The sequence below is a fragment of the Bison bison genome, unplaced genomic scaffold, assembly GCF_000754665.1.
Source record: "Bison bison bison isolate TAMUID 2011002044 unplaced genomic scaffold, Bison_UMD1.0 scf7180017864144, whole genome shotgun sequence".
Taxonomy (NCBI): Eukaryota; Metazoa; Chordata; class Mammalia; order Artiodactyla; family Bovidae; genus Bison; species Bison bison.
This window is the reverse complement of record NW_011494716.1, coordinates 937163-956229: the sequence shown is the minus strand read 5'-3', so window position 1 is coordinate 956229 and position 19067 is coordinate 937163. Positions and strand designations below refer to the sequence as shown.

The following is a 19067-nucleotide window of genomic DNA, read 5'->3' as shown; positions in this document are numbered from 1 at the left end:
TGTATAGATTTATGTAGCTAAAAAGTCCAGTGCAATTCTAGGTATCAGGTGATGCTTGATCCTACAGCTCAGTGGTGTCTCTAAAACCTGAGTATCACCCTGCTCTGTCTGCTGTGGTGTTGGCTTCATTCTAAGGCTCACATTTCTCCTGTTTCAAGAAGACTGTCAACATCTCCTGGGTTACATGTGCCATCCAGCAAGTGCTGGATCTGTTCTAATGTTTCCAACAAGACAGGCCAGGTTATGCTGCAGAAACACACAGCACCAACATCCCAGTGTTTTAACACAACAAAAGTTTATTAATCCTTCCTACAAAGTCCATTACAGGTCTAGGGAACCCTCCAGAACAGGTACTGCTCCCCATTGTTGGGTGCTTGGCATTCCAGACTGTTCTGAATTTTGTCTCCTCTTCTATATGCTTACATGGCTGAGGCAGGAAAAAACAGCATTAGGGTCCTGCACCAACAAGTAAATGTTTCAGCCAAGAAGTGAGACCTCTGCACGTAACCCACTGCTCAAAACTATGTCTGGACCCTAACTGCAAGAAGCAAAAACATCTAACCATTCCCTTCTTACTGTTCACTAGGATACAAGGTCCATGAGGATAAACATTTTGTATCCTTGTCCACTACTGTATCCTTACTTTAGAAGAGTACCTGGGCGCATAACAAGATCTCATTAACTTGAATGAATGAATGTAGCACCAGCAAGAAATCCAAACCTGTATATATTGGGAGAAGAGACAAGAATCCCAGGGGTTTAAGACCAAGGATGTTCAGTAAGATCCATACAGACCAGAGCTGCAAAGCTACCTGCGCTTAGGAAATAATACTTGCTAGAGTTCATCTTAGGGAAGATAATGAAATCCTGCAGAGAGAGACACATCATCAGGTCAGGTGACTTACACCATAAAGCACTGAAGCCAAGGAACAAATCAACTGAGCAAACCACCACAAGTGCTCAGCTCCTGGAAGAAGCTGCAACAGCCACAAATGGATCTGCTCCTTCAGTGTGGTCAGTCTACCCAACACACCACTGTGGCTCAGAGGAAAGAGAAGGATGTGTACAGTGTCTGAGACCCCACTATCAGTCAGATCATCAGGTGCTTTTCCTTCATCAATCCCTCTAATCCTCAGAGAACCCTGAGTTAAGCATTATCTCTATTTCACAAAGAAAATGGAGATTTAAGAATGTTTCAGTAACCAATCAAGAAACAGGCATGTTTTACTAGCTAGAAACAATATATCATCCAGGCTGGCTGGACCGGAACAACATATAGATCAGTTCTGCTGATCCTGCCTTCAGGCCTGACTGATGCAGCTAAGTGACAGCCAACAGACCCACTAACTATGTGGTTGTAACAAGCCTCTGGATCTCTTTAAGCCTAACTTCCTTACTTTATAAAGTCAGAGATTTGGGAGAGATAATTTAACTCCTTTCCTGATTACACCTAGATGCTTTACCAGGAACATATCTGCATCACTGAGCAGATAAAAGGGGGAGTTACAAGAAAACTCACAACCTAAGGAGATTTTTAGCAATCTATCAAATTCATAACCTAAGGCTGTTACCTGAAAGGATGGAGAAAACAGGAGTAGGATGTCCTTGCCTGCTTAACAGTTACAGTGTAAGTTAACCAATGTAGAGGTGCATTTGTCCATCCTTGCCTGCCACCCAGCATTAGCTCCCCTTTTGGGAACTTGGTCTCCAGCTCACTGGATTCCCAGAATAACGTGCCCAGGGAGCCACAAGATCCTGGTGCAGAAAACACTCTAGTTCCCAGACAAATGTAACTCTCTCCTTGTTCTTAACAACAAACAAAAACCAAATTAAAATGCAAACAGATAAAAACCTGAGAAGATGATCCTGAATTCCCATTAATTTCCATTTAGACCTTGAAAAAAAGTGCTCATTTTCATGGCTGTTTTATCCTATTGATATTGTGATATAAAGAGTCTAGTTTCTTTTATTGCAGAAAGTTCTTCTTTACATGGCTAAAGATTCCAACCTGTTTCCATTCTATCTCCTTCTTAGAGGTGCTCTCCCTTTTCAAGAGGCATAAAATAGTGATTAATTCACCGGCAGAGAGGCATAAAATAGTGATTATATATGTTCATCTGGATAGAATCAATATTGCTGAAGAAAATATTTCATCAGAGTAAAAATTATACTAATAGGATTCAAGAGCTGCATTTGCTAAAAAGTTAACCAAGGAACTCAATGTCCAAATTTGTGAACAACGCCCAATGATGGGACACTTAAGAAAATCCAATTAGGTTCTTCAAAAGTTTTACATTACAATTCATTTTTGCCCATGAGATTATTGAAACTGGCAAACCTGGAAAACAACGGTATGCAACTAAACATGCATATTATTGCTTTTTGTTTTGGAAGACCATGCTATAATACAAATGTGTCCATCATATGAAGTTTGAGTGCCTTGGGAAATCAATGCAAATCAACAATATTTACCTCTGTGGCCAAAAAAGATTATTTCATAGCTGCATCTGCTATGCAAAGCTGAATTTGCTGTTTTGCTATATACATCCCCAAACAGCTTTTTGCTTTCCTCAGAATGTTCTTAGAACACCTCTCCTGATAAGGAATTCCCTGGAAGCTTTTAGTAAAAATAGCAAGTAGTGCAACTACTAACAAATCCTTTGAAGAGTCAACCTTGATTCCTTCTATGAAACATGTTTATATCCCAAAGTTTCCTGATGAAAAATTCTTCATGCTTCATAATTTTGTATTTTTCTTAACTTTAAAGTCAAGTTCCACTTGATAAATTTCTTTAGACTGAGGACACTGAACAAACGTCCCTTTACTGGTGGAGTTTCTGGTGTCTAAGAAGGCTTGAGCGTCTGCTGAAGTTCCTCCTGCACGTGGTACAGGTGTAAGGCTGCTCACCTGTGTGAGTTCTCCGATGTTTAATAAGGTGGCAATTTTGATTGAATTTTTTCCCACATTCATGACAAGTAAAGGGCTTCTCTCCAGTGTGAGTTCTTTGGTGTGTGTGGAGATTTGTCTTTTGACTGAAGCCTTTCCCACACCATGAGCATTTATATGGTTTTACTCCTTGGTGTGTTGTTAAGTGCTTATTAAGATCAGAGCTCCACCTAAACCTCTTATCACATTGTTGACATTTATATGGTTTCTCTTCCGTGTGAACTCTCTGGTGTTTAATGAGGTCAGAGCTAACTCTGAAGCTTTTCCCACATTCCTGGCATTTAAAAGGCCTTTCTGCTGCACGTTCTTTCTTCTGAAGATCCATAAGTTTCAGCAGCTCTTGTTTCCAGGTTGAAAGTTTCTTTTTTTTCTTCACCGGAAAATCTCGGTGCAATTTCCCCACCCTATGCACATCACCATGATTTTCTTTACCAATTGTTTTCTGGGGAACTTTCAATCTGGCCTTTCTTGATGCTATAGCTACTGGTGCTTGTATTTCTAAGTCAGAAAGACATAGAGACTGAATATTTTCAGTGTCATTTTTAAGCTTCAGCCCTGCTGGAATAAATGTGAGAAACAGCTTACTATATGTCAGAGCAAGTAAACCATAGTAAATGAAAAGAAAAACTGGACAAACACTAATTTTTAAAAAAATAGATAAGCAGAACTATAAAATGTGAAATCCTTGCAAAGATTCCTATCATGGCACATTTCCCTTCTTCCCATGGTCTACTTACCTGTCGGCAGCTCTTTAGAACTGTCCTTGAACTCCAGGGGTCTTTGAACCCATGGCTCTTCTCCTTGCTCTAGACAGGAGATCACTTTAGGTTTGGGGAGCACAAATAATGCTGTGAAACAGAAAAACTGAGGTCAAAGACTGGTAACTTAACAACAGTTCACTAATTTCAAACTATTTCAGGAACAGCAAAGGATGCTTGAATAGTTTACAACACCAAATCTCATATCAGATTTATAACATACTTCATTGGTGGATGGATATGCAAAGCGGAGACTGAGAAATAAACCTGAGCTGGACCAGTGAAAAAGATATAGGGCACAGAAATATAGTGCATGATCCCCATCTTCTGCTACCAAGAATATCCCACATTCTACTAAGGTAGAATCAAACTGCAAAGGCTGCAAGAAATACACACACTAGTCCTATTAACTATTCAATTCAGTTCAGTCACTCAGTCGTGTCCGACTCTTTGCGACCCCGTGAATCACAGCACGCCAGGCCTCCCTGTCCGTCACCAACTCCCAGAGTTCACCCAAACTCATGTCCATTGAGTCAGTGATGCCATCCAGCCATCTCATCTTCTGTCGTCCCCTTCTCCTCCCGCCCCCAATCCCTCCCAGCATTAGGGTCTTTTCCAGTGAGTCAACTCTTCACATGAGGTGGCCAAAGTACTGTAGGTTCAGCTTCAGCATCAGTCCTTCCAATGAACACCCAGGACTGATCTCCTTTAGGATGGACTGGTTGGATCTCCTTGCAGTCCAGGGGACTCTCAAGAGTCTTCTCCAACACCACAGTTGAAAAACAGGAAGACTTAAACTAGATAAGTCCAGGTTCAGGGGAGTTAATGCAAAGGTCCGTGGGTGGAGTATCAGGCATAAATGATACATGCCATCATTACTTTTATTTAGTAAAAGTTCAACAAAATAACTAAATAAAACTAACTTTTTATTTAGTCCTCAAGCACCAAACACTGGACTAGAAAAGATTTCTACCACTCCTATAGCTCACTGGTTCACATCCAGGTGGAAGAAACAGACAAGAATTACTTAGTGGACTTTCTCAAAATCTTACTGCCAAGTATGGAAAGTATTCATCACTCAGTCATACCATAAATATGTAGTGAGTGGCTATGGTGCACCAGGCACCCTCTATGTGCCAGGGACACAGTGCTAAATAAATCAAGTCCCCTGATCTCACAAAGCTTATATTCTTGTGCAGAGTGAAACAATCTAACATCAACAGACGAGCAAATAAAATGTCAGGAAGTGATACATGTTTTGAAGAAAACTAAGGGAGGGTAAGAGAACATTTTAAGATTCTGCTTCTGTGAAGCTACTTGAGATATAAAGTTGTATAAAAAGTCTCCTTAAGTAACATCTGAGCAGAACCCTAAAATGAGGATTTTGTCATGAGGCAGAAATGTGCGCCAGGCAGAGGGAAGGAGGAAGAAATGAGCACATCAAGTCCATGAAACAAGATGAGTAGTGTGACTAGAGGGTCCAGAGCAAGGGCACAAGTGGCAGGAGACGACAGCAGGTTGATGAGGAAGGGCCAGACCTTGGAGGGTCCTGGGTCTTGGTAAGGAACCTGGATTTATTCTGAATGTTATGAGAAGTTATTGTAAGGTTTGAAGCAGAGAATGTCATGATCTGGTCAGGTTTTTAAAAGACTCTGGCTGCCACATAGGAAACAGACTGTGAGAGGGCAGGCAGTGGGTGCCAGGAAGAACGTACTGAGGTAAACCTCGATAGAGATGCTGCTACCTAAGACCAGGATGCTACGAGCACAAGAAGCTGAGATGTGACACTCAGGCTACACTGTGAGGTGGAACCAAGAGTGCTAGACTTCGTGGGGTATTATAGCAGATCGAGGTAAAGGGTGACTGGACATTGCTTGCTCTGAGCAAGTGGATGAATGGGGATGCCTTTTACAGAAATGAGAAAGATGTAAGGGCAAGTTTAGATGGAAGAAGAGATCAAGAATTCCAACAGTATAAGGAATGTGTACTGGGGAAAAGCTCCCTGGTGATCTGGTGATCCCTGCCTACACCATCTTATTGAGAACCAGTCAGCTACTAGAACAGAGACTCTCTCACAAGGGTGTATCCTCAGTATGCCAACAACAGGACAGTTTAGTCCACTCCAAGGCAAAGTGAAGGGGAGAAACTTTACCTAGAAAGATGACACTCTCATAGTTTTCTTGCATTACGTCATTGTAGAGGGCCTTCTGAGTGGGATCCAGTAACTCCCATTCTTCCTGGGAAAAATACATGGCCACTTCTTCAAATGTCAACAAGCTCTAAAGAAGAGAATGGGCTTCAGCTCAGTACTTGCCACTACAGAAGCAGCCCAATCTTCTAAGCCATGAACTACAAGGTAAGCCAGTCACTAAAGGAACTAATAGCACATGAATTATTTTAAAGCAAGATGGTAGAAAGTAGGCAAGGGATCAGCAAACAGCCCAGGAGGTACTCAGTTCCCCAGGGGGAACATCTGGGACACCTCTGAGCACCTGCTGGGCAGGGCAGGTCATGGGCAGCAGGGAGAGGCAGCCCCAAGAAGCTGAAAAGTACAGCTCACCTGGGACTCAGGCAGAATGAGCTCAGGTGCCACTGTCCACTCACTGGTATTTGTCTGCTTAGGAAAGGCTAGGAGCTGGTGAGCAGGCACAGCTGTGGAAGAACAAGAAAATTTCTCTCCCTCCCATCTTTGAACATCCTAGGCTTAATTCAAAAGTATAGAAGATCCTGATTCTTTCAGTTGAGATAGAACAACTTTACAAGTGTTACATGGTACCGAGAAGTAGCTATCTCATTTTAAACAAGCATCTACTAGCCCCTAAGACAGGTTTCCCACTTGACTCTTCAGTTTTCACGAGTGAAGTTAAGAAAAGGAAATCTTTTTTTCTTTACATGACATGAATTCTTCAGAGTTGGACAAAAATTAGAGGTGTTGTACAATGCAGTACGGAGTCCAATGTGCCAGGTACAGAAAACCCAAAGGTCGGAATGAGTTTGGTGAGTTCAAGAAACAGCAAGACCAGTGTGGCTAAAGAAGACTGAGCAGGGCAGGAGTGGCAGACTAGGGGAGGAAAGTGAAGAGGGGCCAGAACTTGGGGGTTCCTGGGTGACTCTATAAGGAGTTTGGATTTATTTTGAATGTGTGAAAAATCACGGTAAGGCTTTGATGTTGAGCCATGTTCTGATATGAACTGGTTTTTTAAAGGATTCTGGCTGCTGTGTGAACAGACTGCAGGCAGGGAGGAATGCTGGCAGGGGGTGCCAAGTATGGAGGTGGACATTATTAGAGACTGCTGCTGCTTACACCACAATGCTAAAGCACAGGAGGCTGAGACTTGGTTGGACTCAGGCCACAAGGGAAGGTGGAGCCAAGAGAACTAGTGATGCATTAGTACTACCAGGGTTGGAACAGATTGGTGCAAAGGATGACCACAAGTTTTCTAGCCTAAAATACTGGGTGAAGGAAAGATAAGAGAAGAGCGATTTTGAGGGAAAAAGAGAAGGATCAAGATTTAGGATAAGGAATGAGTATGTACACGTGTTAAAAGCTTGCTGGTGATCTGGTGTACCTTTTCCCTGCCCACACCATCTAGTTGAGAACCAGTCAGCTACTAGAACAGACTCTCACAAGGGTGCATTCTCAGTAACCCCCAAAACAGGACAGATTAGTCCACTGCTGTGCAAAGGGAAGGGGAAAAAGAAACTTTACCTAGAGAGATGACAGTCTCATAGTTTTCTTGCATTACATCATTGTAGAGGGCCTTCTGAGTGGGATCCAGTAACTCCCATTCTTCCTGGGAAAAATACATGGCCACTTCTTCAAATGTCAATAAGCTCTAAAGAAGAGAATGGGCTTCAGCCAAGTACTTGCCACTTCAAAAGTGGCCCAACCTTCTGAGCCATGAACTGCATGGTAAGCCAGTCACTAAAGGAACTAACAGCACATGAATTAATTTTAAGTGAGATAGTAGAAAGGAAGTAGGCACGGGATCAGCAAACAGGTGCCCAAAGTCCTGAGAAAATCTGCGTTAAGTCCTCTGAGCATCTGCTGGGCAGGGTGGGTCATGGGCAGCAGGGAGAGGTAGCCCAAGATTCTGGAAAGCACAGCTCACCTGGGACTCAGGCAAGACAAGCTCAGGTGCCACTGTCCAGTCTTTGGTGTCTGTCTGCTCAGGAAAGGCTAGGATCCGGTGAGCAGGCCCCACTGTGGGTGAAATGGAGCCATAGTAAATATTTCTTGCTTATGTTTCTAATATGCTATGGTCAGTTCTAAAAGACAGAAGACCCTGATTTTTTCAGGATTGATGAGATGTTTTATAAGCATGTGGTGCACAGAAATGGCTTTCTCCTTGTTAATGAGAACCAAGTATCTACCAGCCTCTACAACAGGTGCCCCAGTTTCCACAAGCAAAATTAACAAAAGAAAACTCTTTTTATTATTTTCCTCTGATGACATAAATTGGTCACCTTGGCAAAGTTTAAACATATTTGCAAATGAAGTACTCAAGGACTCCAGTGTACAGTAGGAAATAGTTTTTAAATCATTTATTACTTTTTCCTTGGTACACAGTAGTATACACATTCTATTACTAACATTCTGTCACTAACCACCCATTCTGATCCAGATTTCTTCTGTATTTTCAAGATGAGGTGAGCCAGACCATCTTTACTTTTCTAAAAACAATTGCTGGTGTTATTACCAGGGTTCTGCAGTTGGGAGATTTCTGTATCTTAGGCCAACCCCCACCCTCAACCCCACATGACCTATTCTACCGCCACCTGGGGGGCATCCTAATTGCTAATGTAGCTGCATTAGTAGATCCACAGGGCAGGGTAACCAGAAAGTACACACACATTCTGGCTTAAATTATATCCCACCTCCCAGGAGAAGAAAAGTAACATGAAGATCCTTACCCCTCTCACATACGGGCTCAGGTTCTTTGTGGGTATTCCTGCTCAGTGGCTCTTGTAGACCCTGGTGTATATTCCAAACTTCTTCCTCCAGGGACATGCCCACTGGCTGGGACTCTGCTGGCTTCAGCTGGAAGCCTGGGGCCTCTGCTGCTTCTCCCAAGAGCACTGCCTCCTTTCCCAGCTCCTGGACTGCAACCTAGAAATAACCCCCATACTTGTTACCACAGAACTGACTTTTGGTTTGGGCTTGATGGGAGAGGGAAGAAAAAGCAGAGAGTGCAGACTGCGGGAAAAGAGGGAGACGCTGAAGGAAATGACACAAAGACCTAGAGATACCAGCCACCAATTTTCCACAAGAACAATCCATACACAACATAGGAAAACTGGGAGAAACCAGTAAAGGGTGTGGTTACTGCCAGCTCTCCAAGACAGCAGTCCCACTCTCTGAATTCAGCCCAGTTCAGCCCACTAACAGGGTTGCACAGGCCACCTGTTCTCATGCTGCCTTGACAGGCTTTCTCTCCCAACTTAGATCCTTGCCTTAGTGGTTTCCTGTCTTCTCTCAGAAGATTAAGGAATTGAATTTAAAAGTTGTCCTGTCAACCAGATTTTCCACATAGTCAGGGAAGATTCTTAAAGACAATGGGGATGAAATGGAGAAAAAAGCAGGTAAGAGTAATGGCTCTGTCCTATCCCCAAATGATTTTGATACAAAACACGTGCCCTCCTGGTATTCACAGTGGGCCTGAGGCCAGCTGGTGAGCTGTCACCTGCCCAAGGGCATGTCCTGGATCCCCACTCAGAGCAGAGCCAGGAACAACCACTGAGAGAGGGCAGTGGAGGCTCTTGCCTATGGTACAGAGGACACTATCCCTCAGGGTCTTTCTTCTCTCAGCTACTCTGCTGGGATTTCAAATCTTTCTTTCTCTGTGTTCTTTCTACTTTTTCCCCTTCCTGGGCAGTTGTCCCCTAGTCGTTTGGTTTGTTCCTTCTCTGTCATATCTTCGCTCTCTTTTGGTCTCTCAGAGTCCTTTCTTTTCTGATCTGCCCTGAACTCTACAGCTCCTTAGTGCTTTTTGTATGTTTCTAAGAATTTGAGGTCCATCTCCTTGGCCAAGCCAGACTAGGCTCATTACCCTCAACACACCCTGGCTCCAAAGAGAGCAAAACTCAACTCTGTCCCTAAGGCCAGGGAAGTCTCTACCAGGATCTCTGAATCCTGTGGGCTGACTAAGGCTGCGGGTCTGTGCTTTCAGGTCCTGCTTCACAAGTGTTAAAGGAGCAATCCAGTAGTGACCTAATCCATTTTTTCTCCCAATTAACTGCCCCAGTATATCCACCTTCACTCTATTTCACTGCACATCAAGAATCTTTCTCCTCACCCCATTCCTTGTTTGGCCAGTTTCCTTTTTCAAGTGTTCTACCAGGACCACAGCCTCCTCGATGCTCTGTGGATGTTGCTTCTTTATGAGAGTCTGGGTGTCCCCGGGCAGAATGGTCAGGAACTGCTCTAGCACCACAAGTTCCAAGATCTGCTCTTTTGAATGAATCTCTGGCCTCAGCCACTGACGGCATAATTCTTGAAGCTGGTCAACTACCTCCCGGGGTCCAGCTGCTTCATGATAGAGGAAGTTCCGGAAGTGCTGGTGAGACCTCTCAGGACTGAGACTGTCCGTCTGTGGGGCATGTTTCTTATGCTGACTGGCGTTCTCTGCCACAGGTCCTTTGGTCTCCCAAAGAGCTCTGATCTGAGGGTTCAAGAACTCAGCCACCTTCAGATCTACTGTCATCATTCTTCTCCAGGAACAATTCTGCTCCTGTATTAGACACCCCACCAGCGGCTACCTCTGACAACTGAAGCCCGATCTGGTTTTGAATAAAATCAATAAAAGGATCTTCTTCCTAAGGCACTGAGAGCAGAAACAAGCTCACGTCAGTAAGATATTGTCACATGAACTTTATTACTTGTTACTTATTATGAGAAAAATGAACTTTAAAAATCAACTGCCAGGCCTGTGTTTTGCTCCTTTTCTATTAACCAACTGAATACAGCACAGCTTATTAAAGACAAATTACAGTAAGTTACTTCTCCTTCTCAAAAGAAAAAAAAAAATCAGGAAAGGTTAGCAAGTGAAAAACCTAGTACCCACTGGCTCCCATGAGTTTTGGGATTATCCAAATATTTAACTCATGCACTTCTTATGCCATCCTCTCCATGTCAAAAAAAGATTAGGAGAATATTCTGAGTTTCTCTTAAAATGTCAACATATCATCCTAATCTTCTGTCTTTGGTAAGTGGGTACACTTATATTACCCTTCATCCTCTTGAGATGGAAACCTTCACTTCCTGGACCATTTGAGGTGCTACTTTCCATTGTGATTACTGCCAGGAGAGCTGAAACTATGAGACCAGAGTAGAAGGAAAGTAATTAGGAAAACTGGAGCCTTATTTTCTTGAAAAAAGCATCTCCCAAGGGAGTCTCCTGGGGGTCCAGTGATTAAGAATCCACACTTCCAGTGCAGGGGGCAAGGGTTTGATCCCTGGTCAGATAATTCAGATCTCATATTTCCCAAAGTACAGCAAAAAAAAAAAAAAAAAGGGCTGCCCACAAGAAATCAACTAACTGAAAACATTCTTGACATTTCTTTGCAAGACGTGTAAAGAAAACTATGCACAAGATTTATACGTGTATTTTGAATTTGATCTAGGAAAAATTACAGGTGACCCTTGTTCACAAAATGTTTATCCAAATGTCAAGCAGATAAAAAAGGAGAGCATGTGAGCTGGTGATGATTACTTTCAGCTTTTCCAAGGGTCATTTAGACCTCTGAGCAAGGCCTCGTGAATCTCACTTTCCCTGAGGTTACCCAGCAGAAATGGCACAGAAATTCTGCCCAGGAAGCCGCGGTATCTACAAAAGGCCGGCTCCCTATGCCCACTCGGCTCAGGGGGCACGGGGGACACTTAACAAACTTTTGCATCACAGAGGCTGATCTCTGAGGGGAGGACTCTCGTTTCTCCCGCGGTCACATCAGCCAGTATAGGAAACGCCGGCGGAGGCGGGAAAGTGGACACGACTCGGGGCGCGTCCGCGAGCACTGGGCCTGCAGGCAGTGTCCGAGCGGGTTTCAGCCGCGCGGGCCCGGGCGCCACCCGCGCAAAGGGTGCAGAGCGGCCTCAGGAACCTGACGTCGGGCCTCGCCCGGGGTAGTTTGGCCGACCGGCTCCGACCACCCGCCTTGCAGCGACCGCGAGCAGTGACAGGCGTCTCTCGGCGGCTCCGGAGCCGGCGCTGAAGGGGAAGCCGCTTCCAGGTTACCTCAGACAGCCTGGCTTCGTGGAAGCCGTTCCCTCTTCCCGGGGTTCAACCGCAAGCCGCCAAGCGTCTAACCGCCGCTCTGAGGAGCACAACCCCCGGCTCCACGCCACTCAGAGGCGGGTCCTGGGGCGCAGGTCTGGAACCACTTAGGCCCACCCAGCCACTCTACCTCTTCTGCTGGCCGCCTGGCGCCAAGATCAGCACTCCAACCGGAAGTAGAAGGGACGCACTTCCGGGGAGGGGCCCTCGCAGCCCCGCTTGGGGCGCTAGCGCTGCGGTTCCAGGCGCGGCTGGGCTACCTCCTTCGGCTCAGAATTCAGCCCTGACAGCAAGAAAGGGTTACCGACCGCCGAGTCTCCAAGTCCGTCCAGCCTAGAGGGCCCAGCGCGCGACTCGACGCCCGGGTGTCGCTGTCTCTCGTCCCAGCTCTTTGAGGCTCGTGCGTCCAGGTCGTCCCTGTGTGGCGTTTGGGCTGCCGGCGGAGTCTAGTGATTCAGATTCGTCCTTGAGGGTCGCCGTCCCCTTCCGGCTTAGCGGGCAGTGTCCGAGCTGCGGTCCCGGGGCTCGTCGCATCTCCGCCAGTACAAGTCCGTTTTGTCCCGGTCAGGATCAACGGCCCCTGGGGGGGTGTGCCCGTTTCAGGGCGTGCGTACTCGCACAATTCTGTTTTTTCTTGTGAGGTAGGTTTTTCCTTGTGCAGTAGTTTCCTTTCTAGAGCTCCTTGACAGAGAATTGAGAGCTAAGGAGTTCAAGGTCAGGTAATTCACCAATGGGAGTGTTCCAGTGGAATTTAGGGTCCTTTTTCCTATCTTATGTTTTTTCCACCAGAGCGCACTCCCCGGAGGATGGGAACCTTCTTTACTTTATTTATGTCTTATAGAGTTTCCTGGGTAATGTAGGCATTCCATAAATATGTACTGAGTCATTTATAGGAATCTGAGTATCTCAGGTTGTCCACTTTCAATTGTCAGCCACGTCTAGTCAAGTTTACCACGTGTAGCCCGTGTTACAGAGTCCGTAGGACGGTGCCTTTGATTCAGGAAATCTGGGGAAAGGACTGAGACAATTTAACAAATATCAGTAACACAGGTAGGAAAGAGTAACACATAAGCTGAACGCTGTGAGAGTTCCAAGGAAGTGAAAGTTGATTTGGGGATAGGGAAAAGTTACAGAAGTCCTTGAGGGATTTGCCCTGCAGCAGAGAGTGGGGCCATATTCCAGGCAGGGGGAAAGGTAAGAGCAGTCTTGAAAGCTTCAGAGATGAGCATGTAAGAAAATCTTTAGTTCTTTTTTTTTTTTAACTCAATGTAATTAGGGTATATTTAGAGTAAAAGTTAGAAAATGAGTTCTTGTACTTCTACTATGGAGCCTGGAATGGAAGTGAAGAGATGGCATTTAATAAAATAAAGTAATAAAGAGTATCATTTGAGGGTTTTTGGCAGAGATTCTTCCAGGGCAGCTCATCTGGAGCTAAGTTTAAGGTGGGAACAAAAATAAGAGACCATTACCAGGTCATTATGCTATTTTTGCTTTTAGGTAGACTGGTGTTACACTCCAAGGCGTAGATCTTGATTCTTTTTGAGAGAAAAGGATTAAACAGAGGTGATAATAGTATCTGCTGGGAATTTCCTGGCGGTCCAGTGGTTAGGGCTCCTTGCGTCCACTGTTGAGGGCACGGGTACAGTCCCTGGTTGGGGAACTAAGATCCCACAAACCATGCAGCATGGCCCCCCCCCCCCAAAAAAAAGTATCTGCCTAAGTCACTTGAATATGTTTCAAAGCAGGTTCATTTCCTTAGAATTTCAGGTTGTGACTTAGTCTCTTCAAAGTAGTTGCTGTTTCCAGTCTCTCAGAACCAGTGGGCAATAAGTCTGCCACATGTAATTCAGAGCATTGAGATCCTCATCATCTGGACCAAGCTGAACATAAAATTGGAATTTGTTAAACTGAATAAATGGAGCTCTGCCAGCTGTGCCCCTGAGTGTCACTGGCAGGCCTGATTCATAACATGGGTAGGGAGCTGGTTACTGAACACAGGGAGAAGAAAGTGGGAAAAGAGACCCTCTGAAAGGAAGAAGAGGAAAGAAGTCACAAAACGCTGAATTGTGAATGAGGGCCCCTGATGACTGTTGTTTGAATGTTAAGTATAAGGGCCACAGTTCCTTATTCTTGCTGAGGAAGCCACTAAAGTCCCCTGAAAATCTTTCCTTTTGATTTCACCTTTCTCTGCCTGGGCACAGTTTGAGAAATGATGAATGTACAGCTGGAAAACAATGAAAGCATGCAGTTTATTCTGAGACATCATACAACTGCCATAGCAGGCTGAATGTTTTTGCTGGGTGACTGGCTGGGTTTAATGGTGCTGCTGTTGGCTAACAAACACTCTTTCCTTTTTTGGTTTATAATAGTAATCGCCTTAGTTAGAGCTGCCTTTTTTTAGAAGGTTGCTTGAGCTTAGCCTGTCATTGGCTTCACACCCTATTCATTTTTGTATTCTTTCTTGAGCCTTAGTACTCTGTAAAGCAGTTGACATTTCTTGCAACAAATGTTAGAGGAAAACTAATGGTCTGGGTTCTTCTAGGTGAGAGGCTTTTGAGAATCCTGTGTAGTCAAGAAATGAATGAAAGTCAGTCAGGCTTTGCCCTAAAAGAGAAGAAAAATAACTGAAATACCAATTATTTTTCTCATTTCTCTGACATACTTTTCTTTCTTCATAGCACCTGGAATGGATAAAAGTGGCAGTTTTGTTACTTCCCATGAGGTTATGTATCTGGAAGGAGAACCATGAAATTAACCTAGAGTAGGACATTTCTAAAGACATGGAATGAATGGCTTTGGGCAACACCAGGAGGACTTAAAAGGAATATTTGAGGGTGCAGAGCTATAGAAGAGTTTGCCAACAGAAGGATTTATGGGAAACAGAGATAAGAATCATCAATAGAGAAACCGTTTAAATTTCTTCAAGCCGTGGAAAAACTGAGTCTTGGGTCAAATTAAGTAAAATCTATGCTGAAGAGAAGTCAAATAAAATCTCAAATGGAGAAAATGTGTTACTGAACACTCAATGTAAATTTAGGAAAACAATCTCAAGGACAAATCTTTTACTTTTTTTACTATTGTAAAATTTTTATAAAACTTTTGGGCTCATCTCTAAGAATTGCCATGATGCTGAAACTTGATAATATCCCAAATATGGAAGAATTTGTTATAAATAACACTTGAAAATACACAAAATGTACACAAGGAAGAATATCTGAGAGTGGAAAAGTGCCAATAACATACATTATTTGTAAACTTAACAGATTACCTTGGTAAACATAAGAAACACTCAAGTTAAAGCTTAGTATTTGGGAATGCTGTATTGAATGCAGTAAAAGTTGGATTTCATTCATATGGACAAAAACTTTCTTCTTTGCCTAAAGATAGTATACTACTGTTCCTGAATTCCAACTCTCCAGACATCTCACTGTCAGGATGGCTTTAAGTCTTTATCCAGGTGGACGGACTGCTGCCCAGTGACCACTACAGGCAGAGCAATATGATTACTGCTTTCCTTTCTGGCAGTGAGGAAAATCAGCTTGTTTCAGGAGAGGAGAAGCCACACTGCATCTGTTACACAATATTATTCTGTCCTTGCCTTTCAGGCTTTCATACTTCCTTCTGAAGCACTACGTTTTATTGAGATTTATCTTATTTATCTTAAGTCTGTTCTTGTGAGCAGACCTTTTTTCTCACCTTTTTTCTTCCTTTTGTGTCTTTTCCTATATTCAGTTAGGGAGAGTATGCAGGTATTCTTGTTATTCCTGACTGGTGCTACTGTAAAGAGAGAGGAGGAGAACAAGCAGCATTCAGAAGCAGGGTTCTGAAGATTGATCACCCATGTCTTGCAGTAGCAACAGCTAGACAGGACCTTGGCAGTGGTAACTCTGAGTTCAGACCTTTACCTCTAGACCAGCACTAACTACATGAGCCTTTATCCCTTTTAGGGATATGTGTACCCTTTAGTATAAATGCCTGTGCCTTCTGAAAGTTTGTGCTAGTTTTTGGAGGGGATGGGGTTTTTTTTATTTGTATTTTTTTTTTCTAATTAAGTAAGGCTTCTTTCTTTTTACCTCTATTGATTGTTTGAAACCAAATTCAGTATGAATAAGAGAGAGAAATATACAACACTGAATTTGGAGGAGAAAATGAGGGTTCTAAGTAGGATTGAAGCTGGAAGATCTCTTAAAAGTGTAATGGATGAATTTGGAATCAGTAAGTCAACATTTTATGACATTAAAAAGAATAAGAAATTGATTTTGGACTTTGTACTGAAGCAGGATGTGCCATTAATAGGGGCTGAGAAGAGAAAGAGGACAACAGGAGCCAAATATGGCGACGTGGACGATGCTGTCTACATGTGGTACCAACAGAAACGCTTCGCTGGTGTCCCTGTGAGAGGTGTGGAGCTTCAAGCTGCTGCCGAGAGATTCGCACAGTGTTTTGGGAGAACAGACTTCAAAGCTAGCACTGGTTGGCTTTTTAGGTTTCGAAATAGGCATGCAATTGGGAACCGAAAAGTATGTGCGGAACAAGTCCTAAGTTCAGCTTCAGAAAATGTTGAGTCATTTCGACAAAAACTGTCCATGCTTATCAAAGAAGAGAAGTTGTGTCTTGCTCAGCTGTACAATGAGGATGAGACTGACCTCTTTTGGAAGTCAATGCCAGAAAATACTCAGGCAAGCAGAAAAGATATTTGCCTGCCAGGGAGGAAAATAAACAAACAATTGTCTGCTCTTTTATGTGCAAACACAGATGGTACTCATAAGTTGAAGTCAATCATTATTGGAAAATCAAAGCTGCCCAAAAGTGTAAAAGAGGACACATGTACATTACCTGTGATATACAAACCTAGTAAAGATGTTTGGTTCACCAGAGAATTGTTCTCAGAATGGTTTTTTCAAAACTTTGTTCCTGAGGTCAAGCACTTCCAACTTAATGTCCTAAGATTCCAAGAGGAGGATGTCAGGGCCTTGTTACTTCTGGACAGTTCTCCAGTTCACCCTTCTACTGAATTACTAACCAGTGAGGATGGTCGAATAAAATGCATATTCTTTCCCCATAACACTTCAACCCTAATTCAACCAATGAATCAAGGCGTGATCTTGAGCTGCAAACGACTTTACTGGTGGAAGCAACTTGAGGAAAGTCTTGTAATTTTTGAAGTGATGATGAACAAGAAAAAGGAGAAAAATTAGTTTCCAAGATTAAAATCTACAACCTAAAAAGAGCAGTTTTTAACTGGGCAAAGAGTTGGGATGAAGTAAAGCAAATAATGATAGCAAATGCATGAGAAAATCTTCTTTACAAAAAGGAACATGAATATGATCTTCAAGGCTTAGAAGATGGGGATTATAGAGAAATTCTTGAGACATGTAGGGAGTTGGAAACCAAGCTGGATGACAATAGGGTATGGTTCAATGTGGGTGAAGAAGAAAAGGGTAGCACCCCAGAAACAAAAGGTGGAATTATAAAGAAAGTTGTTCAAAAAGGAGCTGAAGAGGAGGCTGATGAATTTAAGTTATCAGCTGTAGGAAAGAGTTTGGACTACCTACTTGACTTTGTCGATGTCACACCTGAGTTTCAAAGGTTCCATTTTACACTGAAAGAGATGCAACAAGAAATAATCAAGAAACAGTTCCAGAACAGGATCCATTCTAGAATTGGTAGGTTTTTGAAACCGAGGCCTCATAATATTAAGTATTCCTTCAGTATGCCTTCAACTTCTGGTTGTAATAATTAGATGTTGTGTTTAAAGATTTCTGCAATTTTGTGATGATACATGAACTAGACCTGTTGTGGATTGTCATTGTTTTTATCAACTGACCTCACTTTGCATAGCAATGCCCATTTATATTGTTTATAAAATAAACAATTTGAAAGGAATAAATTTGGGGGTTTTTATGTGTAAATATGTTATTTAATCCATTTTTTTTCTACTTAAGGCAAAGGCTTTAAATAAGGAATTACTGTCCCAGATTATGGGTGGAATGGATGTGAGGAAAGCATTAAAATCTAAATATATTCACAGCATATAACAAAGCAGCTATGTTTATGCTGACTAGTTATTTAAGAAGGTAAGGACAGATTTTTCAATGTAATGGTGTGACACACTGCTCTTGTAAATGGGTTACCACCTACTTAGTGTGTGTTTTTCTCTTATTGTGGAAGTAACATGCCAATTATAAAAGACAACATAAAAAAGATAAAAGCACTCAAATTTTATTGACTAATGATGGACTCTCAACACTTTGGTATATTGCATGTATCTTTAAAATAGGTAAGTTACATTGTAAATACAGTTTTATATCTTATTAACATTTTTGTTATTTACAAATTAGCATTTGTTGAGACATCTTTCAATCCCTAGGGTAGAATGGATGGTGGAAGAAGTTGAGGGGGAATGTCAGATGAGCATACTGGATAGCTCTCAAGTTCATGGCATTAACATCCATTTTTACCCCAGTGTTCATAAAGTCTCAGAATATATGACCTGCAGTCATATTCTTTTCAAAAGTATTCATTGGGGGAGTTCCGTGGTGGCCTAGTGGTTAGCATTCCAGACTTTCACTGCCACGGCCCAGGTTCAATCCCTGGTCACCATTTGAGACCCCACAAATCCTGCGAATAGCAACCCCCTCCCCCAAAAAACAGTATTCATTGATTTTGCAAATTTCACGTTGTTGTGCTGGGTATTTAGGAATAGGAACAAGCCACAGTTGGGTGTGTGAGAGCCAAAATGAGTTCACAGAGGGCTTTATGAGTGCTTGGATAATAGGGAACGGGCAAGTGTGACTTCTGAGCTGGCCTTTGAAGTGTGGGGGAAGCAGGGGAAAAGGCAGTCTAGGCAAAGGGGAAGTGAGCACAGGCTCTCTGGTGTCAGAATGTATGTCCCTGGGAAGCGTCGAGGTCCCTGGATGGTTGCCGTAGGGGCGACTAGTGGAGACCGGAGCAAAGACAAACCAGGGACAGATTTTCAGTGCCCCTGGAGGTCATCCGAAGACTTCGGCCTGGATCCACGTGAAGTCCTGTAGGCGCTGCATCCTGAAGGTCTGACCTCAGCTCTACTTCCTCCTTACTGCTCCTTTCC

At 43.2% G+C, this 19067-nt stretch overlaps 2 protein-coding genes across 8 annotated transcripts; one reads left to right on the top strand and one right to left on the bottom strand.

Annotated features, from left to right (window-relative positions):
- Positions 1 to 278: 278 nt before the first annotated feature.
- LOC104988896 (zinc finger protein 75A-like) lies at positions 279 to 12158 on the bottom strand. Of its 7 annotated transcripts, none has more exons than XM_010840369.1 (9): positions 12108 to 12158; positions 10001 to 10528; positions 8619 to 8814; positions 7817 to 7908; positions 7414 to 7540; positions 6265 to 6356; positions 5857 to 5983; positions 3684 to 3794; positions 1912 to 3504 (listed from the first exon to the last, which is right to left on the bottom strand). In XM_010840369.1, the coding sequence occupies exons 2-9, from the start codon at positions 10409 to 10411 to the stop codon at positions 2822 to 2824; spliced, it is 1839 nt and encodes a 612-aa protein (XP_010838671.1). In that variant the 5' UTR covers positions 10412 to 10528; positions 12108 to 12158; the 3' UTR covers positions 1912 to 2821. The 7 variants fall into 7 exon arrangements, with proteins under 7 accessions (XP_010838675.1, XP_010838671.1, XP_010838670.1 ...); XM_010840368.1 differs by having other exon boundaries at positions 11939 to 12136; XM_010840370.1 differs by having other exon boundaries at positions 1912 to 3501; positions 11939 to 12136.
- A 49-nt stretch (positions 12159 to 12207) lies between these two features.
- Positions 12208 to 17857, top strand: TIGD7 (tigger transposable element derived 7). The gene is given in 3 exon segments (XM_010840375.1): positions 12208 to 12618; positions 14656 to 17140; positions 17143 to 17857. Coding segments are annotated over 2 exon segments (1638 nt in total). The 5' UTR covers positions 12208 to 12618; positions 14656 to 16080; the 3' UTR covers positions 17721 to 17857.
- Positions 17858 to 19067: the final 1210 nt, after the last annotated feature.